This window comes from Coffea eugenioides, chromosome 6 (assembly GCF_003713205.1).
Source record: "Coffea eugenioides isolate CCC68of chromosome 6, Ceug_1.0, whole genome shotgun sequence".
Lineage (NCBI taxonomy): Eukaryota > Viridiplantae > Streptophyta > Magnoliopsida > Gentianales > Rubiaceae > Coffea > Coffea eugenioides.
Window position 1 is genome coordinate 47,614,234 of NC_040040.1, and position 16,413 is coordinate 47,630,646.

At 34.7% G+C, this 16,413-nt stretch overlaps 1 protein-coding gene across 1 annotated transcript; it reads left to right on the forward strand.

Moving 5' to 3' along the window:
• The first annotated feature begins 2,313 nt into the window (after positions 1 to 2,313).
• On the forward strand, positions 2,314 to 13,300 carry LOC113775661 (protein NLP7-like). The gene is made up of 7 exons (XM_027320626.1): positions 2,314 to 2,519; positions 3,067 to 3,563; positions 8,890 to 8,938; positions 9,045 to 9,764; positions 10,175 to 10,686; positions 11,902 to 12,609; positions 12,703 to 13,300. Exons 1-6 carry the CDS (start codon positions 2,345 to 2,347, stop codon positions 11,947 to 11,949), a joined length of 2,001 nt encoding a protein of 666 aa, XP_027176427.1. The 5' UTR covers positions 2,314 to 2,344; the 3' UTR covers positions 11,950 to 12,609; positions 12,703 to 13,300.
• Positions 13,301 to 16,413: the final 3,113 nt, after the last annotated feature.

Sequence of the window (16,413 nt, forward strand, 5' to 3'; positions counted from 1 at the left end):
TGGGCCAGAGTACGTTCTTGGTCCTTCCTATGTCACTCTGCTTAACGTTCCAATCCACCCATTGAATCGGGGACTTTGATTTGAAGTCCTCTCCGAATTTTGTTGATCCAATCACAGTCTCTCAATGCATGCAGTGCTGTTTCATTTCTTCTTCCACATACTTCACATTTTCTGGAAGGATGCAGATGTCTGTAATGTTTTTCTGCATTAGTGAGCAATCGTCCATGCCTCACTCTTCACAGCAGCGACTTCCATCTACTAGGGCCTTTAAAGCTTCCATATTCTTTCCCAGGCCATGTCTTTCTCCTTCTTGTTTTGCTAATTCCCATGCAAATCATAGGCTGATGTGGTGAAATTCCCATTTGCCTCTGGACTCCAAGTGATTGTGGCTGGGTAATCCAGCTCCTTGTAGACTGCTGCTGCTCTAGTCAGACTCAGTGTATTCTGGTGCAGATATTTGCTAAGGGTACTCCAGACCCAACCCAATCTGAGTTAGTCCAATACTTTCCCACTTTTTTGGTTAACTCTGACCCTTGTACTTTGCTTCTCGTGTTTTGTCCCTGTGTTTTGATCGTATATGACCTCTTTGCAAGCTTTTTTTTTAAAAAAAAAAAAAAGTTTTTTGCTGCAATGGCACTTGAATTGACTTGGTTGGTTACGTGTATTTTATGTCCCTATGATTTGTTCTATCCATTTGTGATATTTCTCTCTGTCTGTTTTCTTGACCTTATTCGTCTTCATCCCAATGGGAGCTCGCTGCTCTAAATTAGGCTTTTGTTGGTGGCCTTCCAACCTCAAATCCAACATCTCTTATTCCTCTGATCTTGGTAATTCTTAAAACTCTGTTAAATGTATAAAAATATAATCTTTGTTCCCCTTTTTCTGATGTTTTTCCTTCTGGGGTTTGAGAGAAATGTGGAGAAAATAAGAGGATGAAACTGCCAGCATTTAAAGAATGCAGTTTAGATGAGTTGAAGGTGGCGACTTCAGGATTCTCAGTTGAAATCTTTTTATCAGAACATGGAGAGAAAGCTCCCAATGTTGTCCACAATTTGCAGCTTGAAGATGACTGCTCTTGGATTGCTGTCAAACGTTTCAACAAGTCTGCTTGACCGGATTCTCGGCAAATGATTATTATTATTACTTCTTTTCAGCAAGTCCCCAGCTATAGTGTTTCACAAATGCGATATTATCTTATTTGTGTACGTGCCTTGATATCAGCCATAGAACTTAGTTAACCATAAGTCTGGTAGTTGGTATTCAGATATAAGATTTGTTATATGCAATTTGTAGGTTGATGAGTGAGGAAACTTATTGCAGGCTGATGTGGATTGAAACCTTGATTATACTGTTGTTATACCTTTGTTTAAGGTCACATGGGATGAAGTATCTTGTTTCTACCAATAATATAAAGTCAATTTCATGTTTTTTTTTTCTTGCTCACTTTGGCTCTTACTATTTTGCATTTTCCTGCTTACAGCCTTGTTAACTCTCCCCCCTTCACTCTTTTTTTTTTTTTTATTGTTTTCTAATGCTGAAAATGATCTGAAAACATGGAAAGATAGCAAAATCTAACCCCTGATGATGCTTATAAGTTTTGAGTAGCTACATCATTAGGAAATTAATGGATCTCTTAATTAAACCATAATGCAACCTAACCTTGAAATTGTAAGTGTAGATTACAACCTGGGTGAAGTCCTCTAATGTTGTGGTTCTTTAATGAGAATAACACTTACTATTTTTTTTTTGATGATTACATATTTAGATGAAAGTTTGCTCTAATTTTGGTTCAATATTTTATTTTGGTTTATCTGTAACTAAATTCCATAAAAAACAAACAAATTTCATTAATGATCCATTTTGAATTAGTACAAATTATTTTACTAAACTCGGCGTCTCCGTCCTTTATCCCATCCTAGTTATTATAAGAAAATGCCACAACTTGCTAGTGACGTATGGGCCCTCATGAGCGTCAACTTCGTTCCTCGATCTGTATAGCATCTGATTGCAAGAGATTAATCTTTACCCACAAACGACAGCTAACTTCTTCACGTACGAACCGTTGAAATTTGAGCTTTTCGAACCTATTGAACCCTTGGTCGCTGTTGTTTGCTTCCTCGTTATTTCGCTTGTTTGTACTTCTTCCTGTTAGTCCCTTTTCTCACCTCGACCATTGACTTTGAAGTGTTCGACTGTGAGTGTGTGTATATATATATATAACACACAGTCTTAGTTTCCTATACAGAAGATAAATAAAATAATAGATGTAGCTGCAAGGAAGTGAGAACCGGGGAACGGGATCGATCCAGAAGATATAGCAGTTTTCTCCTGTACAAAACCACAAATGGCAAGAATGGAAGCTCAAACTTCTCCCTCCCCTCCTTTTTCTGCGGAAGGTTTGGGGCCTTGTCAACTATCATACTGCCATTCATTTGACAATTTTTATCAGTGGTGGGTTTTCTGGAGCACATGCGGCAATGACGGAGGACGCTGCGGGAAGCCTCATCATCTCTCAGCCAGTAAGTATGGAGTTCTTTCAATAATCTCTCATAGATATATAACATGTATGTTTGTGGATATTTTTGTTGGACTCTATTTATCGCAATTAAATTTGTCATAGCTATATATTGTCTGACTCTGATAAAACTCCTGTGGAATAAATTTGCATGAACAATTTAAAAGAGAAAAAAAATTAGTTTGATGAGAAATTAAACGGTTATATGGATGTTAGAAAGATACAAAGGCTTGGGCCATCCAATTGGAAGGTACAAAGGAGGCGGCGGCGAAGGTACACATTCCATCCATCAGATGTGTAGAATTAGGTTGGAAGGCTCTGTCAAAGTATAATTTGGAATTTTTCTAAACTGCAATTTGCTCAAAGTTTATGATGGATCATCATGACGCATGAGTACATAACTTCCTTTCTTTGACTTGTTTGGTCTCGGCGAAACCACGGGTCAATCAGTAGAGTACTCTGCAATTAATAAATAAATAAATGATACAATAGTACTAGTATATACTAGCAAGCACCCTTTAATATTTTTTATACTGATTTTCCTATTGCAGCTGCTGACGGTGCCGTGATTAAGGACCAGATCAAATGGTTTCTACAACTTGCTTTGGAAGCAATAGCGTGGTGCCGGTGTCTAGTTCAGTTTTGGGGTTTAGTGAAGATTGGCGACAAAACCTATTTGACAACTTGTGACCAGCCTTTTGCTCTCAAATGCTACCGCTTCAGTGATCTAGACGTCAAGGAACTATGTGAATATCGGAAGCACTGTTTGGAGTACTTAATACCCGTCGATGAAGATGACCAAGTGCAGCTTATAATTGGTCCCCCTGGTCGGGTTTTCCGCAGTGGGTTGCCTGAATATGCACCTCGTGTGGATGATTACACTATTGGAGAGTATCCTCAACGTCATTATGCGGTCGGCCGTGTCATGGGATACTGGGCGTTGCCAATCTACCATCCTACTTGGCACCTTCCCAGTGGTGTACTTGAAATTGTATCACCACATTTTTGGGGCAAACCGTGTCGACGTTGGGTTCTGGAGACGCTTCAGGTTCGACTTTTCTCTTTTCAAATTACTTAATTACTTCTTTTCTATTGCTGATAAGGACCGGGGGCGGTGTTGTTTATCATTTATGAGTTATATAATTATTATTATAATTTTTATCAATAAATTAGATAATATATATGAAATGGGTGCAGACTCCCTCTCTTATATATATATCTAACTATATAAAAGCGGAGTTGGAATGAACAGTGCCATTTTGGTCGAGCGGTTATCACGTAATTTTCAGCAACTTTGATGGCTTTTGTATTTGTTGGTTTTGTTGGCTTTTCGGCAACTCCATTTGCATCAGTCTTTGGCAGTTCCTTATGTCATTAGAATTAGCCTTAGTAGTCCTTCATTTTTCGCTAATGCCATTTCCTGTTTCTGCCTTACTCAGGAGACCGAAAGATGCATGTTATAGTTGAGTGGTTTCTTTGTAATTTATTTTGTTCTTTGTTCCTCTTTGTTTGCATCATTTTTGCCTAATTGTGATCCGCAGAGATAGGCCATCTTAGCTATTCTTGAGTGTTAGTTTAGCCTTAGGTTAGTCTTATTTTTCAGTTATGCCATTCCTTTTTTCCTTCGTTCAAGCTGCATGCTATAGTTGCTTGATTATTTGGTAATTTTGTTGTCTTCTGACCCTATTTTTTGTTGACTCATTGTTCACTTTTGTGGATGCCTCACTTTTTGTTTCTACATGTTTCTTTGAAACCCTCCTCTTCTTCGTTGGAAAATTGCCATTTTGACTTTGAGTAATCTACTGTTTTGTACTTTTGATTTGTTCATGTCATTTGAAAACCTATTAGAGAGATGAGAATTCCCACATTTTCCTTCCTCTTAATCATGATGCTTGTTAAATTTTTCCCATTTTTACTTTTATTCATGCTTATTTATATTCTTTTATTTTACTAAATATCCGATGCCTTTTATATTCTTTGTTGCCTACATTCCTTACATCTAACTATACAATCAATATATTTATGTGATTTAATGTTGTTATATACCTTTTTATTTAGGCTCTTTAAGTTGGAATGTTGAATTTAGTGATATTTTTTACTTTTTAAACAAAATTTAAAAGTTAGTCTTGTATTTTTAGTACAAAGTTAATTTTGTGGTTAATTATTTGCTTTTGAAGTATTCTGTAAATGCACAATTATTGAGGAAACAATTAATAAATTATTGTTGGCTTAACATGAAATAAAATTGTTAAGTGTTCTGTAAAGACACAATTATTGAGGAAATAATTAATAAATTATTATTGGCATTAGTGACTTTAAAAAATGAATTTTATTACTGTGACATGAAATAAAATTGTTTGCAAAAAAGATCAATGCATATATTGCAAAAAAAATGAAATAAAATAGTGTTCTGTAAAATTGTTGAATGCAGTGGTTGTTTAGCATGTTCAGGAGTAACTTTTGACTGCACGATTCCTAAAAATTGAACAGCAGAAAAAGAAAAAAAAAACAGAGAGAGAGAAGTCCAACATTGTTATCACAAATAACCAAAATCGGTTAAGGTGTCAAGGGTTTGGACTAAAAATGGTTTCTAATCCTACTACTTTTTAAAACATACAATTATAAAGATATATTAGTCTATATATCCATATTTACTCTATATAATTATTACAAATTATTAATGCCCTTGTTTTTATTCTTATTCTTTTCATTCTATAAAAAAGAATAGTTAGTTTGTTATTTACTAATAGTTTGGATATCTAATAACAATTGCAGGATAACCGCTCGACAAAAAAACACTGTTTATAGGGCAACTCTCACTTTTATATTGTTAAATAAATATCCATATTTAATGTATATATATAATTATTATAAAATTTTTAGCATATTCATTTTTCATAATGGCTCAAAATTGCTCTAAATTGAAAAGCAATGTTGTATGCTATTTTTTTATTATTCTTTTAGTCAAACATGCAAGATTAATTAGATTGTTTCTTACATTAAAAAAATTAAAGTACTTTAAATTTCAAAAACAATGTATAATACATGGATCTTAATGTGGATTAATGATCTAATATTAGTGAGCGGCATTTTACAAAAATATGAAAGAAAAATAATTGTTGTGATTATATTGATTAAATGTTTTAATTTGTGCAAAAAAAAAAGGAAATAGGCCCATATTTATGGAATTTAGTGAGTAATAGAGATATACATAAATATAGACGGGTATCTTTATAATTATTTCATCCAGACTACATAATTTATACAAATCATACCACACAAAATGTCGACACTGCATTGTCTGAATTACAGTACTTTATTAACCACTATAGTACAAAATATCCTCCATACTTCACAAACTATTAACACTATATTCACCCAACCAATTTACCGCACTATTATTTTATAATTCAAGTCAGACTTATAATAATTATATAACTCTGTACATTATAAGAAATATATAACGGTTAAAAATTAAGCAACTTAACACGGGAAATATTAGCGTTCCTGCGCAACGCGCAGGCCGTCTCACTAGTCTATATAATAAAAGAGAGAGTTGGAGGATGAATAGTGAATTTTGGTCAAGCGGTTATGCTGCTATTTTTGTGACTTTGAGGGGCGTTTTGGTCTTTTGGTCATTGAGAAGCCTCCAGTCATCCTTCTGGTCAAATGCTACGGTGATGAAATCTCAGCTGAAAACCAGACCATAATAACGAACAAAAAGAAAGGCAAAAGGCATAACTTTCTATGTATTTGTACAAAGAGCAATAAAGGGACGCAACAGTTAAGCTTCTGAACTTGTATAGATTTTCTCTAATTCAGTCAGATAAAGCTCAAGAATCATACAAATAATCTGGGCTAAAAATAAAAATTGATAATCAAGTTGGATTAATATATTTTTTCTAATTTTATTCTGAGGTTTCACGTATTTCTATCTGTTTCTTATTCTTGATAATCTGTGTATTTGTTGGTTTTTCCCTTCTTCTTTTTTGCACAGATTAAAACATTTAATCAATATAATCACAACAATTATTTTTCATTCATATTTTTGTAAAATGCCGCTCAATAATATTAGATCATTAATCAACATTAAGAGCCATGTATTATTACATTGTTTTTGAAATTTACAGTACTTTAATTTTTTTAATGTAAGAAACAATCTAATTAATGTTGAGCGTTCTGTAAATACACAATTATTGAGGAAATAATTAATAAATTATTATTGGCTTTAATGACTTTAAAAATGGATTTTATTACTGCGACATGAAATAAAAATTGTTTGGAAAAAAATGAATGCATATATTGCAAAAAAATGAAATAAAATAGTGCTCTGTAAAATTGTTGAATGCAGTGATTGTTTAGCATGTTCAGTAGTAGCTTTTGACTGAATGATTCCCAAAAGTTAAACAGCAGTAAAAAAAAAAATGAAGTCCAACATTGTTATCACAATTAACCAAAATCGATTAAGGTGTCATGGACTAGAAATGGTTTCTAATCCTACTACTTTTTAAAACATACAACTATAAAGATATATTAGTCTAGATATCCATATTACTCTATATAATTATGACAAATTTTTAATGCCCTTGTTTTTATTCTTATTTTTCGTTCTATAGAAAAGAATAATTAATATGTTATTTACTAATAGTCCGGGCATCCAATAACAATTGCAGGATAACCGCTTGACAAAAAAACATTGTTCATGGGACAACTCTCGCTTTTATATTGTCAGATAAATATCCATATTTAATGTATATATATAATTATTATAAAATGTTTCCTAATGGCTCTAAATTTAATGTGTATATATTCATTTTTCCTAATGGCTCTAAATTACTCTAAATTGAAAAGCAATGTTGTATGCTATTTTTTTATTATTCTTTTAGTCAAACATGCAACATTAATTACATTGTTTCTTACATTAAAAAAATTAAAGTATTGTAAATTTCAAAAACAATGTAATAATACATGGCTCTTAATGCGGATTAATGATCTAATATTAGTGAGCGACATTATACAAAAATATGAAAGAAAAACAATTCTTGTGATTATATTGATTAAATGTTTTAATTTGTGAAAAAAAAAAAAAAAAGAATAGGCCCATATTTATAGAACTTAGTGAGTAATAGAGATATACATAAATATAAATGGGTATCTTTATAATTACCTCACCCAAACCACATAATTTATACAAATCATACCACACAAAATGTTGACACTGCATTGTCTCAATTATAGTACTTTATTAACTATTATATTACAAAATATCCTTCATACTTCACAAACTATTAATACTATATTCACCCAACCAATTTACCGCACTATTATTTTATAATTCAAGCCAAACTTATACCACCTATATAATTCTCTATACTACAACAAATATACAATAACTAAAATTTGTGCAACTTAACACGGGAAATATTCGCCCTCCTGCGCAACGCGCAGGCCGTCCTAACTAGTATATATATAAGAGGAGCTTAGAGGACGAATCCCAGGCCGTAAATAATTAGCATCTGTTATCAGAAAAAAAAAAGAGCCAATCTGATTCTAGTTGACATCATTTCATTTGTGTTTCTCCTTCAGATGATTGCTCCACCACCGACCAGAATTTTGATGAGAGTTACAAACTACATGTCTCGGCTCTACGGTCACTTCAGAGCATACTTATTGTGATACCTAATTTAAAGATGACTAATTAATTTATTATTTGAACTAGGTAATGGATATAGGGGGTAATTTATAACATAACCAACCATTGTCTCCTTGTGTGTTATATAGTTTAAGATTTGTAATAGCATAGCATTAATGATTTAAGTTTATAGTGAACTCAAGACCAAACAAAATTTGGCACTTAATAAGAATTTCGTGATAAATCTAACTTTAACAGGGGGAGGCTTGGCATGAATTTTGTATGTCTCCATGTCCTTTACAAATTTGGAGACAAATCGTGGTTTCCAGAGGTCACGGGTTTCCAATTGTTAGGTGGTAGTAGGAGAGATGCTTTTATAAATTAATCTAAAGAGAAGTCCCTTTTCAATGTGTCAATAACCAATTTTTTTTACTGCTTATAACTGCAAAAACTATGGTGACTGTCACCTCCATATTAATCTTCTCTTTTTAAGTTATTTTTTAACCGAAAGATGTTGATTCTAAAAAATCTATGGCGTTTGAAGGAGGTTTTGGCTTTTCAGAACTTCTATACCAAAATTAGTTGAGTAAGCATACAAAGAGCTTATCCTTTTTTTTTGGGAGTGCAAATCCATTGTTGTCAAACAGCTTTTAAAAGTCGAAACAAACACTTTGAAACTTGTAAATAACACTTTAATTTATTTACGGTGCATATATAATGTGTTTGCCAAAATCTACTACAGGAGATAAATCTGACAATTACAAGTGTAAGACTCGCGGAAGCAAGTTCATGTGAGTACCTCAAGTATTTTTTTTTTCTCCTTTTATACTGCATAATCTTGGCTGAAGCTTTAGGCTATTCATTCCATGCTAATACTTTTAAGCCATTCATCTACAGGTCAAGATGGAGAAATTGTTAAAATTGAAGAAGCATTGAGCAAGCCGAGGAAAATATGTGGAGTGGCTTATGAAGTTGCTAAAACTTGGACTATTTCTGGAGAAATACTAAGTTCTCATGGTGGCTTAGATTTTATTCGGAAGGGAAAAGGGGTAGTTGGGAGAGCATTCTCATCCAAAAGTGCATGCTTTTGTAGGGATATAAGACAATTAAGCATAACAGAGTACCCGTTGGTAGTCCAGGCACGATGCGTGAAGTACTCTGTCTGTTTCGCAGTTTGTTTGCAGAGCTCTTGCTCGAACAATTGCATTTATGTACTGGAGTTCTTTCTACCTACGTATGAAGAAGATGAAGATGAAGTTGAAGCAGACTATGGGGATCCTAGGACATTGTTGAACAGCCTAATGGAGACATTGAAAGAACGCCTCGGAAGTTCTTTTAAGATCGCTTCGGGACAAGAATTGGGGCAGAAATTGATTGTTGAGGTTATAAAGGTCTCTCCAGTGGATGAGTTTGATTCTTTTGAAATCTGCAGTACTACTGGTATCGGAGGAGAAGGAATGACAAAACTACAAATGGCTTCTTTTTCTGCGGAAGGTTTGGGGCCTCGTGAACTATCATACTCCCATTCAATTAACGATTGTTATCAGCGGTGGGTTTTCTGGAGCACATGCGGCAATGACGAAGGACGCTGCGGGAAGCCTCATCATCTCTCAGCCAGTAAGTATGGAGTTCTTTCAATATAATCTTTCGGTTATATGGATGTTAGAAAGATACAAAGGCTTGGGCCTCCCAATTGGAAGGTACTTAAAGCTCTTCAATTAATCTTTGGGAAAATTATACATCATCAGATGTGTAGATTGAGGTTGGAAGGCTCTCTCAAAGTATAATTTGGAATTTTTGTAAACTGCAATTTGCTCAAAGTTTATGATGGATCATCATGAGTACATACACACATAACTTCCTTTCTTTGACGTGTTTGGTCTCGGCGAAAGCACGGGTCAATCAGTAGAGTACTCTGCAATAAATAAATAAATAATTGATACAAACAGTTCATATATACCCGTCGATGAAGATGATGATGATGATAAGCACCCTTTAATATTTTTTAATTGATTTTCCTATTGCAGCTGCTGACGGTGCCGTGATTAAGGACCAGATCATACGTCTTCTAGAACTTGTTTCGGAAACGTGTAGTTATTGGAAGTGTCTAGTTCAGTTTTGGGGTTTAGTGAAGATTAGGGACAAAACGTATTTGGCAACTTGTGACCAGCCTTTTGCTCTCCAATACGTCTATGTGAATATAGGAAGTGTCTACTTGCGTGATCGAGCCGTTGAGAAACTATGTGAATATAGGAAGCACTGTTTGAAGTACTTAATACCCGTCGATGAAGATGATGATGATGATAAGATTGGTCCCCCTGGTCGAGTGTTCCGCAGTGGGGTGCCTGAATATGCATGGAATGTGGGTGATTACACTATTAGAGAGTATCCTCAACGTGATTATGCGGTCGGCCGTGTCAGGGATTACTGGGCTTTGCCAATCTATCATCATCCCACTCGGCACCTTCCCATTGGCGTACTGGAAATTGTATCACCACGTAATTATATACCTCCACGGTGGGTTCCGAAGAAGCTTCAGGTTCGACTTTTCTCTTTTCAAGTTGCTTAATTACTTCTTACCTATTGCTGACAAGGACCTGGGGGTGGTGTTGTTTATCATTTATGAGTTATATAATTATTAGTATAATTTTTATCAATAAATTAGATAATATATATGAAATGGGTGCAGACTCCCTCCCTTATATATATATATATATATATATATATATATAAGAGGAGCTTAGAGGACGAATCCCAGGCCGTAAATAATTAGCATCTGTTATCAGAAAAAAAAAAAAAAAAAAGAGCCAATCTGATTCTAGTTGACATCATTTCATTTGTGTTTCTCCTCCGGATAATTGCTCCACGACCGACCAGAATTTTGATGAGAGTTACAAACTACATCTCTCGCTTTATGGTCACTTCAGAGCATACTTACGGTAATGACTGATATAAAGATAACTAATTAATTTATTATTTGAACTAGGTAATGGATATAGGGGTTAATTTATAACATAACGAACCATTGTCTCCTTGTGTGTTATATAGTGCAAGATTTGTGGTAGCATGGCACTTAATAAGAATTTCGTGATAAATATAACTTGAATAGGGGGATGCTTGGCATGAATTTTGTACGTCTCCATGTCCTTTACAAATTTGGGGATAAATCGTGGTTTCCAATTGTTAGGTGGTACTAGGAGAGATGCTTTTATAAATTAATCTAATGAGAGGTTCCTTTTCAACGTGTCAATAACCAATTTTTTAACTGCTTATAACTGCAAAAACTATGGTGACTGTCACCTTCATATTAATGTTCTCTTTTTAAGTTATTTTTTAACCGAAAGATGTTGATTCTAAAAATTCTATGGCGTTTGAAGGTGGTTTTGGCTTTTCAGAACTTCTATACCATAATTAGTTGGGTAAACATACAAAGACCCTGTCTTGTTGGTTTTTTTTTTTTTTTTTTTGGTGTGGGTGCAAATCCGTTGTTGTCAAACAGTCTTTAAAAGCCAAAACAAACACTTTGAAACTTGTAAATAACATTTTAATTTATTTATGACGCATATATAATATGTTTGCCAAAATCTACTACAGGAGATGAATCTGATAATTACTAGTGTAAGACTCCCGGAAGCAAGTTCATGTGAGTACCTCAAGTATTTTTTTTTTATCCTTTTATACTGCATAATCTTGGCTGATGCTTTAGGCTATCCATTCCATGCTAATACTTTTAAGCCATTCCATTCATCTACAGGTCAAGATGGAGAAATTGCTAAAATTGAAGAAGCATGGAGCAAGCTGAGGAAAATATGTGGACTGGGTTATGGTGATACTAAAATTTGGACTACTTTCGGAGAAATACTAAGTTCTCATGATCATGCTGGCGTAGATTTTATTCGGAAGGGACAAGGGGTAGTTGGGAGAGCATTCTCATCCAAAAGTGCATGCTTTTGTAGGGATGTCAGAGAATTAAAAATAACAGAGTACCCATTGGTAGTCCAGGCACGATCCCATAAGCATTCTGCCTGTTTTGCAGTTTGTTTGCAGAGCTCTTGCTCGGACAATTGCATTTACGTACTGGAGTTCCGTTTACCTACGAATGAAAAAGACTCCTTTGGGGATCTTAGGACATTGTTGAACAGCATAAGGGAGACATTGAAAGAAAGCCTCGGAAGTTCTTTTAAGATCGCTTCAGGACAAGAATTGGGGCAGAAATTGACTGTTGAGGTTATAAAGGTCTCTCCAGAGGATGAATTTGATTCTTTTGAAATCTGCAGTACTACCGGTATCGAATCTACACCTGAAAGAGGTGGTGCTAGTATGGAACAGAGTGGCAATGAAGTGAATAATGTAAAAACGCAAAAGCCAATTTGTACTTTAAGAAGTGAACTTGGAATTACTCGTGAGGTTCTTGAACAAAATTCTTCGAGGAATCTTGAGGATGCTGCAAAAGCATTTGGAGGTAATTCCTAACTACAGCTCTTCTCTAGATCAGAATTGAATTTGAATTCGGTTAATGTGTGTTGATTTGTTTCTTTCTTTCTGATGATTGCAGTTAGTCGATCTACATTGAAGCGTATATGTAGGGAGTACGGTATCAACAGATGGCCACCTCATAAAGCAAGAAAGGTTAATCAAGCCTTTGTTGAACAAAGAGTTGTTCAGCCTTCTACTGAAAATACTAAAGAACAACACCGGCCAGACACAACAAGGCTAGGAGATGATAGTAGCATCTGGGTGAAAGCAGAATATCAAGGGTATACCATGAAGTTTAGACTTCCATTGTCAGCCCATAAACTCAATTTGGAGGAGAAAGTTGAACAACGATTGAATCTACCGATTGGAAGTTTTAAAATTGAGTATCAGGATGAAGAGAATGAATGGATTTGGATAGCCTGTGATGAGGATTTAAATACCTGTATGAGCACATTAAGCTCACTCGGTAGGACAACAATCAAAATGTTGGTCAGGTGATCGCATATTTATAAGCATTTGTATAATTAATCTATTTTTAAGCCTATGGTGCTCTAGTCTGCTGTAGCTTCCAAATACCTGTTTAGATTCATTGACTAGACAAATATGGTAGATGAAGAAGATGCTTTTATCTCCCACACTTCAATGATCCCAGTGCGCTGTGTCCAGTCCATTATATAGAACTTCTTTTACTTTGGATAAAAAAAAAGTGGACAATTTTGACTAAAAGTGCTTCAAATGAAAAAATGAACTGAACTTAAATGGTTGTCCTCCATGATTATTATTGTCATATCGCACTTACCTCATTTGAGTTAAAATATATTTATTTTTTACTCATTAGCCAAATTAACCATTATTCTGGGATTGTAGTTGCTGCATGTTCTCGAATTACTTAAATTTGAATTTGTTTTGTATGATTAAGTACCATTAGTTTCTTTTAATATAGGGCAAATTACATTTTAGCCCCCTGTGGTTTTCGAAAAAACCACATAACCCCCCATCGTTCAAAAAGCTATACATAAACCCCCTGTGGTTTGGGTTGAACTGGCAAATAGACGGAAAGCATCCACCGTAACGATTCGTGGGCAAAACGCGCCTGTTCTTCTGGTAGCAGTAGGAAACATACCCATATTACCCCTGACCAATTTGACGTACCCAATAAAGCCTAGATGGGTGCTCCTCATCTCTTTCCATCTTCCGAAATACTTTGTAGCTGACTTTGCACTGAATGTTGGTGAAGGAACCCAAGATAGAGAACGAAGGAAATCTGAAGGTGAGTTCTAACATCAAGGTGCAGTCTTTTCCTTTTCCTGAAATATGACTTGAATGGATTATTAATTTTTTTTCAATAAACTATAGATGTCATGCTCAAGCAGTGCTGGTGGAAGTACTGAAGATCTAAGGTACCAATACCTATTTTGTTCATGTGGGAGAAAAGCAGCGGTAAAAATTGTTGAATCTGACAAACCTTCAAAAGGAAAGCTATATTTTGTTTGTGCGACAAGAAGTTGTGAATTTTTCTCATGGTGCAATCCAACAAGGAGAATAAGACAAAATTACACTAGTGATTTGAATGTTACAAGGAGAGACATATTTAGTGGAGAATCAAGTATTGATAGTTCAGAAGTGGAAGGCTTGCGCATGGATGGTGGTTTATATTTGAGGAAAATGAAAAACATTGAAGAAAGCTTAGGAGCCATGAAGATTTGCGTGGGTGCTTGTTTTGCTATATCTGTGCTATCATTTCTCATTTTGATGTTTAAGTGAAAATAATTCAGATGAATTGTGGCTCTAAAAGTGTTGTAAATCTGAACCTGTTGTGTTCAATGAATGAATGAATGAATCTGCTTTGGTAGTCAATTGATATAATAGGCAAACATGATTTCCAGTTGGTATGAACCTGCTTTGGTACTCACAGGCTGAACTTGGTACTCATCGAGACAGCATAGCCAAAAAGCACATACATGAGCTATCCAAAGTGGACATTTGCAATGGTTTAAAGCAAAAGAAAGTATCTCAATTAATTTAAGAGATAATTTCAGAAACCTCCCCTGAGAGTTGGACGGGTAACTAGTGTGTCAGAGAGTTGCCATAATCTCCTTAAACCCGCATGCGGGTTTAAAGAGTATTCGGATATTCTCATATGCACCTATGCAAATCGAACCAACCGGATATCTTATCCGTATCCCATTTTTTTAAATAAAAATCTTATAAATTTGAAAAATAAAATCAAATTTAGATGTATTAGGGTTTTAAAAATATTATATAAGTGATAAAAATTTTATAAATTGTAAAAATAAAATCAAATTTAAATAATTAAATGTTATATTTGCATAAGAAATAATACAATAATCATAATAATGATAATACAATAATATTGGTGTAATAAAACTGCCATTAATTTAAATATTTACTTATAATGCCCAAAGAGCCTAATTACCAATTTTTTCTTCTCGCGCTCAAATATAACATTAACCCGCATGCGAGCTAACCTTGAAATAGAAAAAACACAGAATCCCGCTTGCGGGTTTCAGTGTTATTATGCAGGCGGGATTTTAACCTGCTTGCTTGTAAACATGTACCACATTGCTCTGAAATTATCCCTTAATTTAACTACCATTATAGCTATGCGGCAAGAGTTCAAGTATAGACAAATAAGGAGCAGTAAAGGTTCAGACTAAGTTCTAAAGCAAAAAAGCACACATCAAAAGCCAATTTCCAAGATGCCTCAAGCATGGAACCAAATTCTGAAGCATTGAACCAAGCATTGAACCAAATTCGTATGACTTACTTAACATGGGCTCACACCACTGAACTTTGGATTCATTTGACAATATAGCTATCCAGAAGTTCATAACCAATTTTTACAAAACAAAATAAGGTACATAAGTAGCTAATCATTAAGTCCAGCAGACACCAAGATTCAACAAAAAGTGTAGCAACAACATATTAACAGTAGACACCAAGATTCAACAGAAAGTGTAGCAACAACATATTAAAAAAAAGCATTTGCAGACAAATAACTTAATTGAATTACAAACACGTTTAGCCCTCTTAGTCCTCACATTCTAGAAACACGTTTAGCTTTCTTAGCCCTCAAATTTTCCAACACACTTGCAACTGTTGGTACAAGTTTTCTGACTCTAGTTGATCTTCTAGTATCCAAAATGGGTTCAACAGCAGAAGCAGTTCTTGTAGTATCCAAAACAGGTTCAACAGGTTCATCAGTTGGTCTTCTAGTGTCCAAAACAGGTTCAACAGGTTCATCAGTTGGTCTTCTAGTTTCAAAAACTGGTTTAGCAGCAGAAGTTTCACAAGGCTGCATAAATAGATAGGTTTAAGTCAGTTAAATGCAGTAATTGCAGTAATAACCATCATCATTAATAGTACCTGTGACACTGAACCCTGTTGTGAGACAGATCCAATACTTGTATTTCCAGCATTTACAACATCTTCACCTGCATTTCCAGCATCACTAGCTCCAGCAGGCACCTATTTTAATGGTAACACATAAGGTAACAAATTAAGTACATATGACACTGATTACAAATTAACTACTACTTACCTTATAAAACTTGGACTTTGGATGGATTGGGAATTTACAAGTCCTAGAATTATGTCCTGGCCTAAAACACTTCTTACAGTGCACAACAAGTCCTTTTCTTGTAGATGTGGTGCCTCTAACTTCATCAGCTTCTCTTCTTCTCACTTTCTTGGGTCTTCCAGGTTGCTTTCTAATCTTTGGGGGATTCACCTTTTCAGCTCCTTTTGAATCCCAATAGTCTTCAGAGGG

Bases quoted from the DNA above. Each gene is read 5' to 3' on its own strand.
- LOC113775661 (XM_027320626.1), top strand. From the start codon at position 2,345: ATGGCAAGAATGGAAGCTCAAACTTCTCCCTCCCCTCCTTTTTCTGCG. The intron at 2,520-3,066 runs GTAAGTATGGAG...TTCCTATTGCAG, and splicing joins GCCTCATCATCTCTCAGCCA to CTGCTGACGGTGCCGTGATT. The intron at 10,687-11,901 runs GTTCGACTTTTC...ATTCATCTACAG, and splicing joins GGGTTCCGAAGAAGCTTCAG to GTCAAGATGGAGAAATTGCT.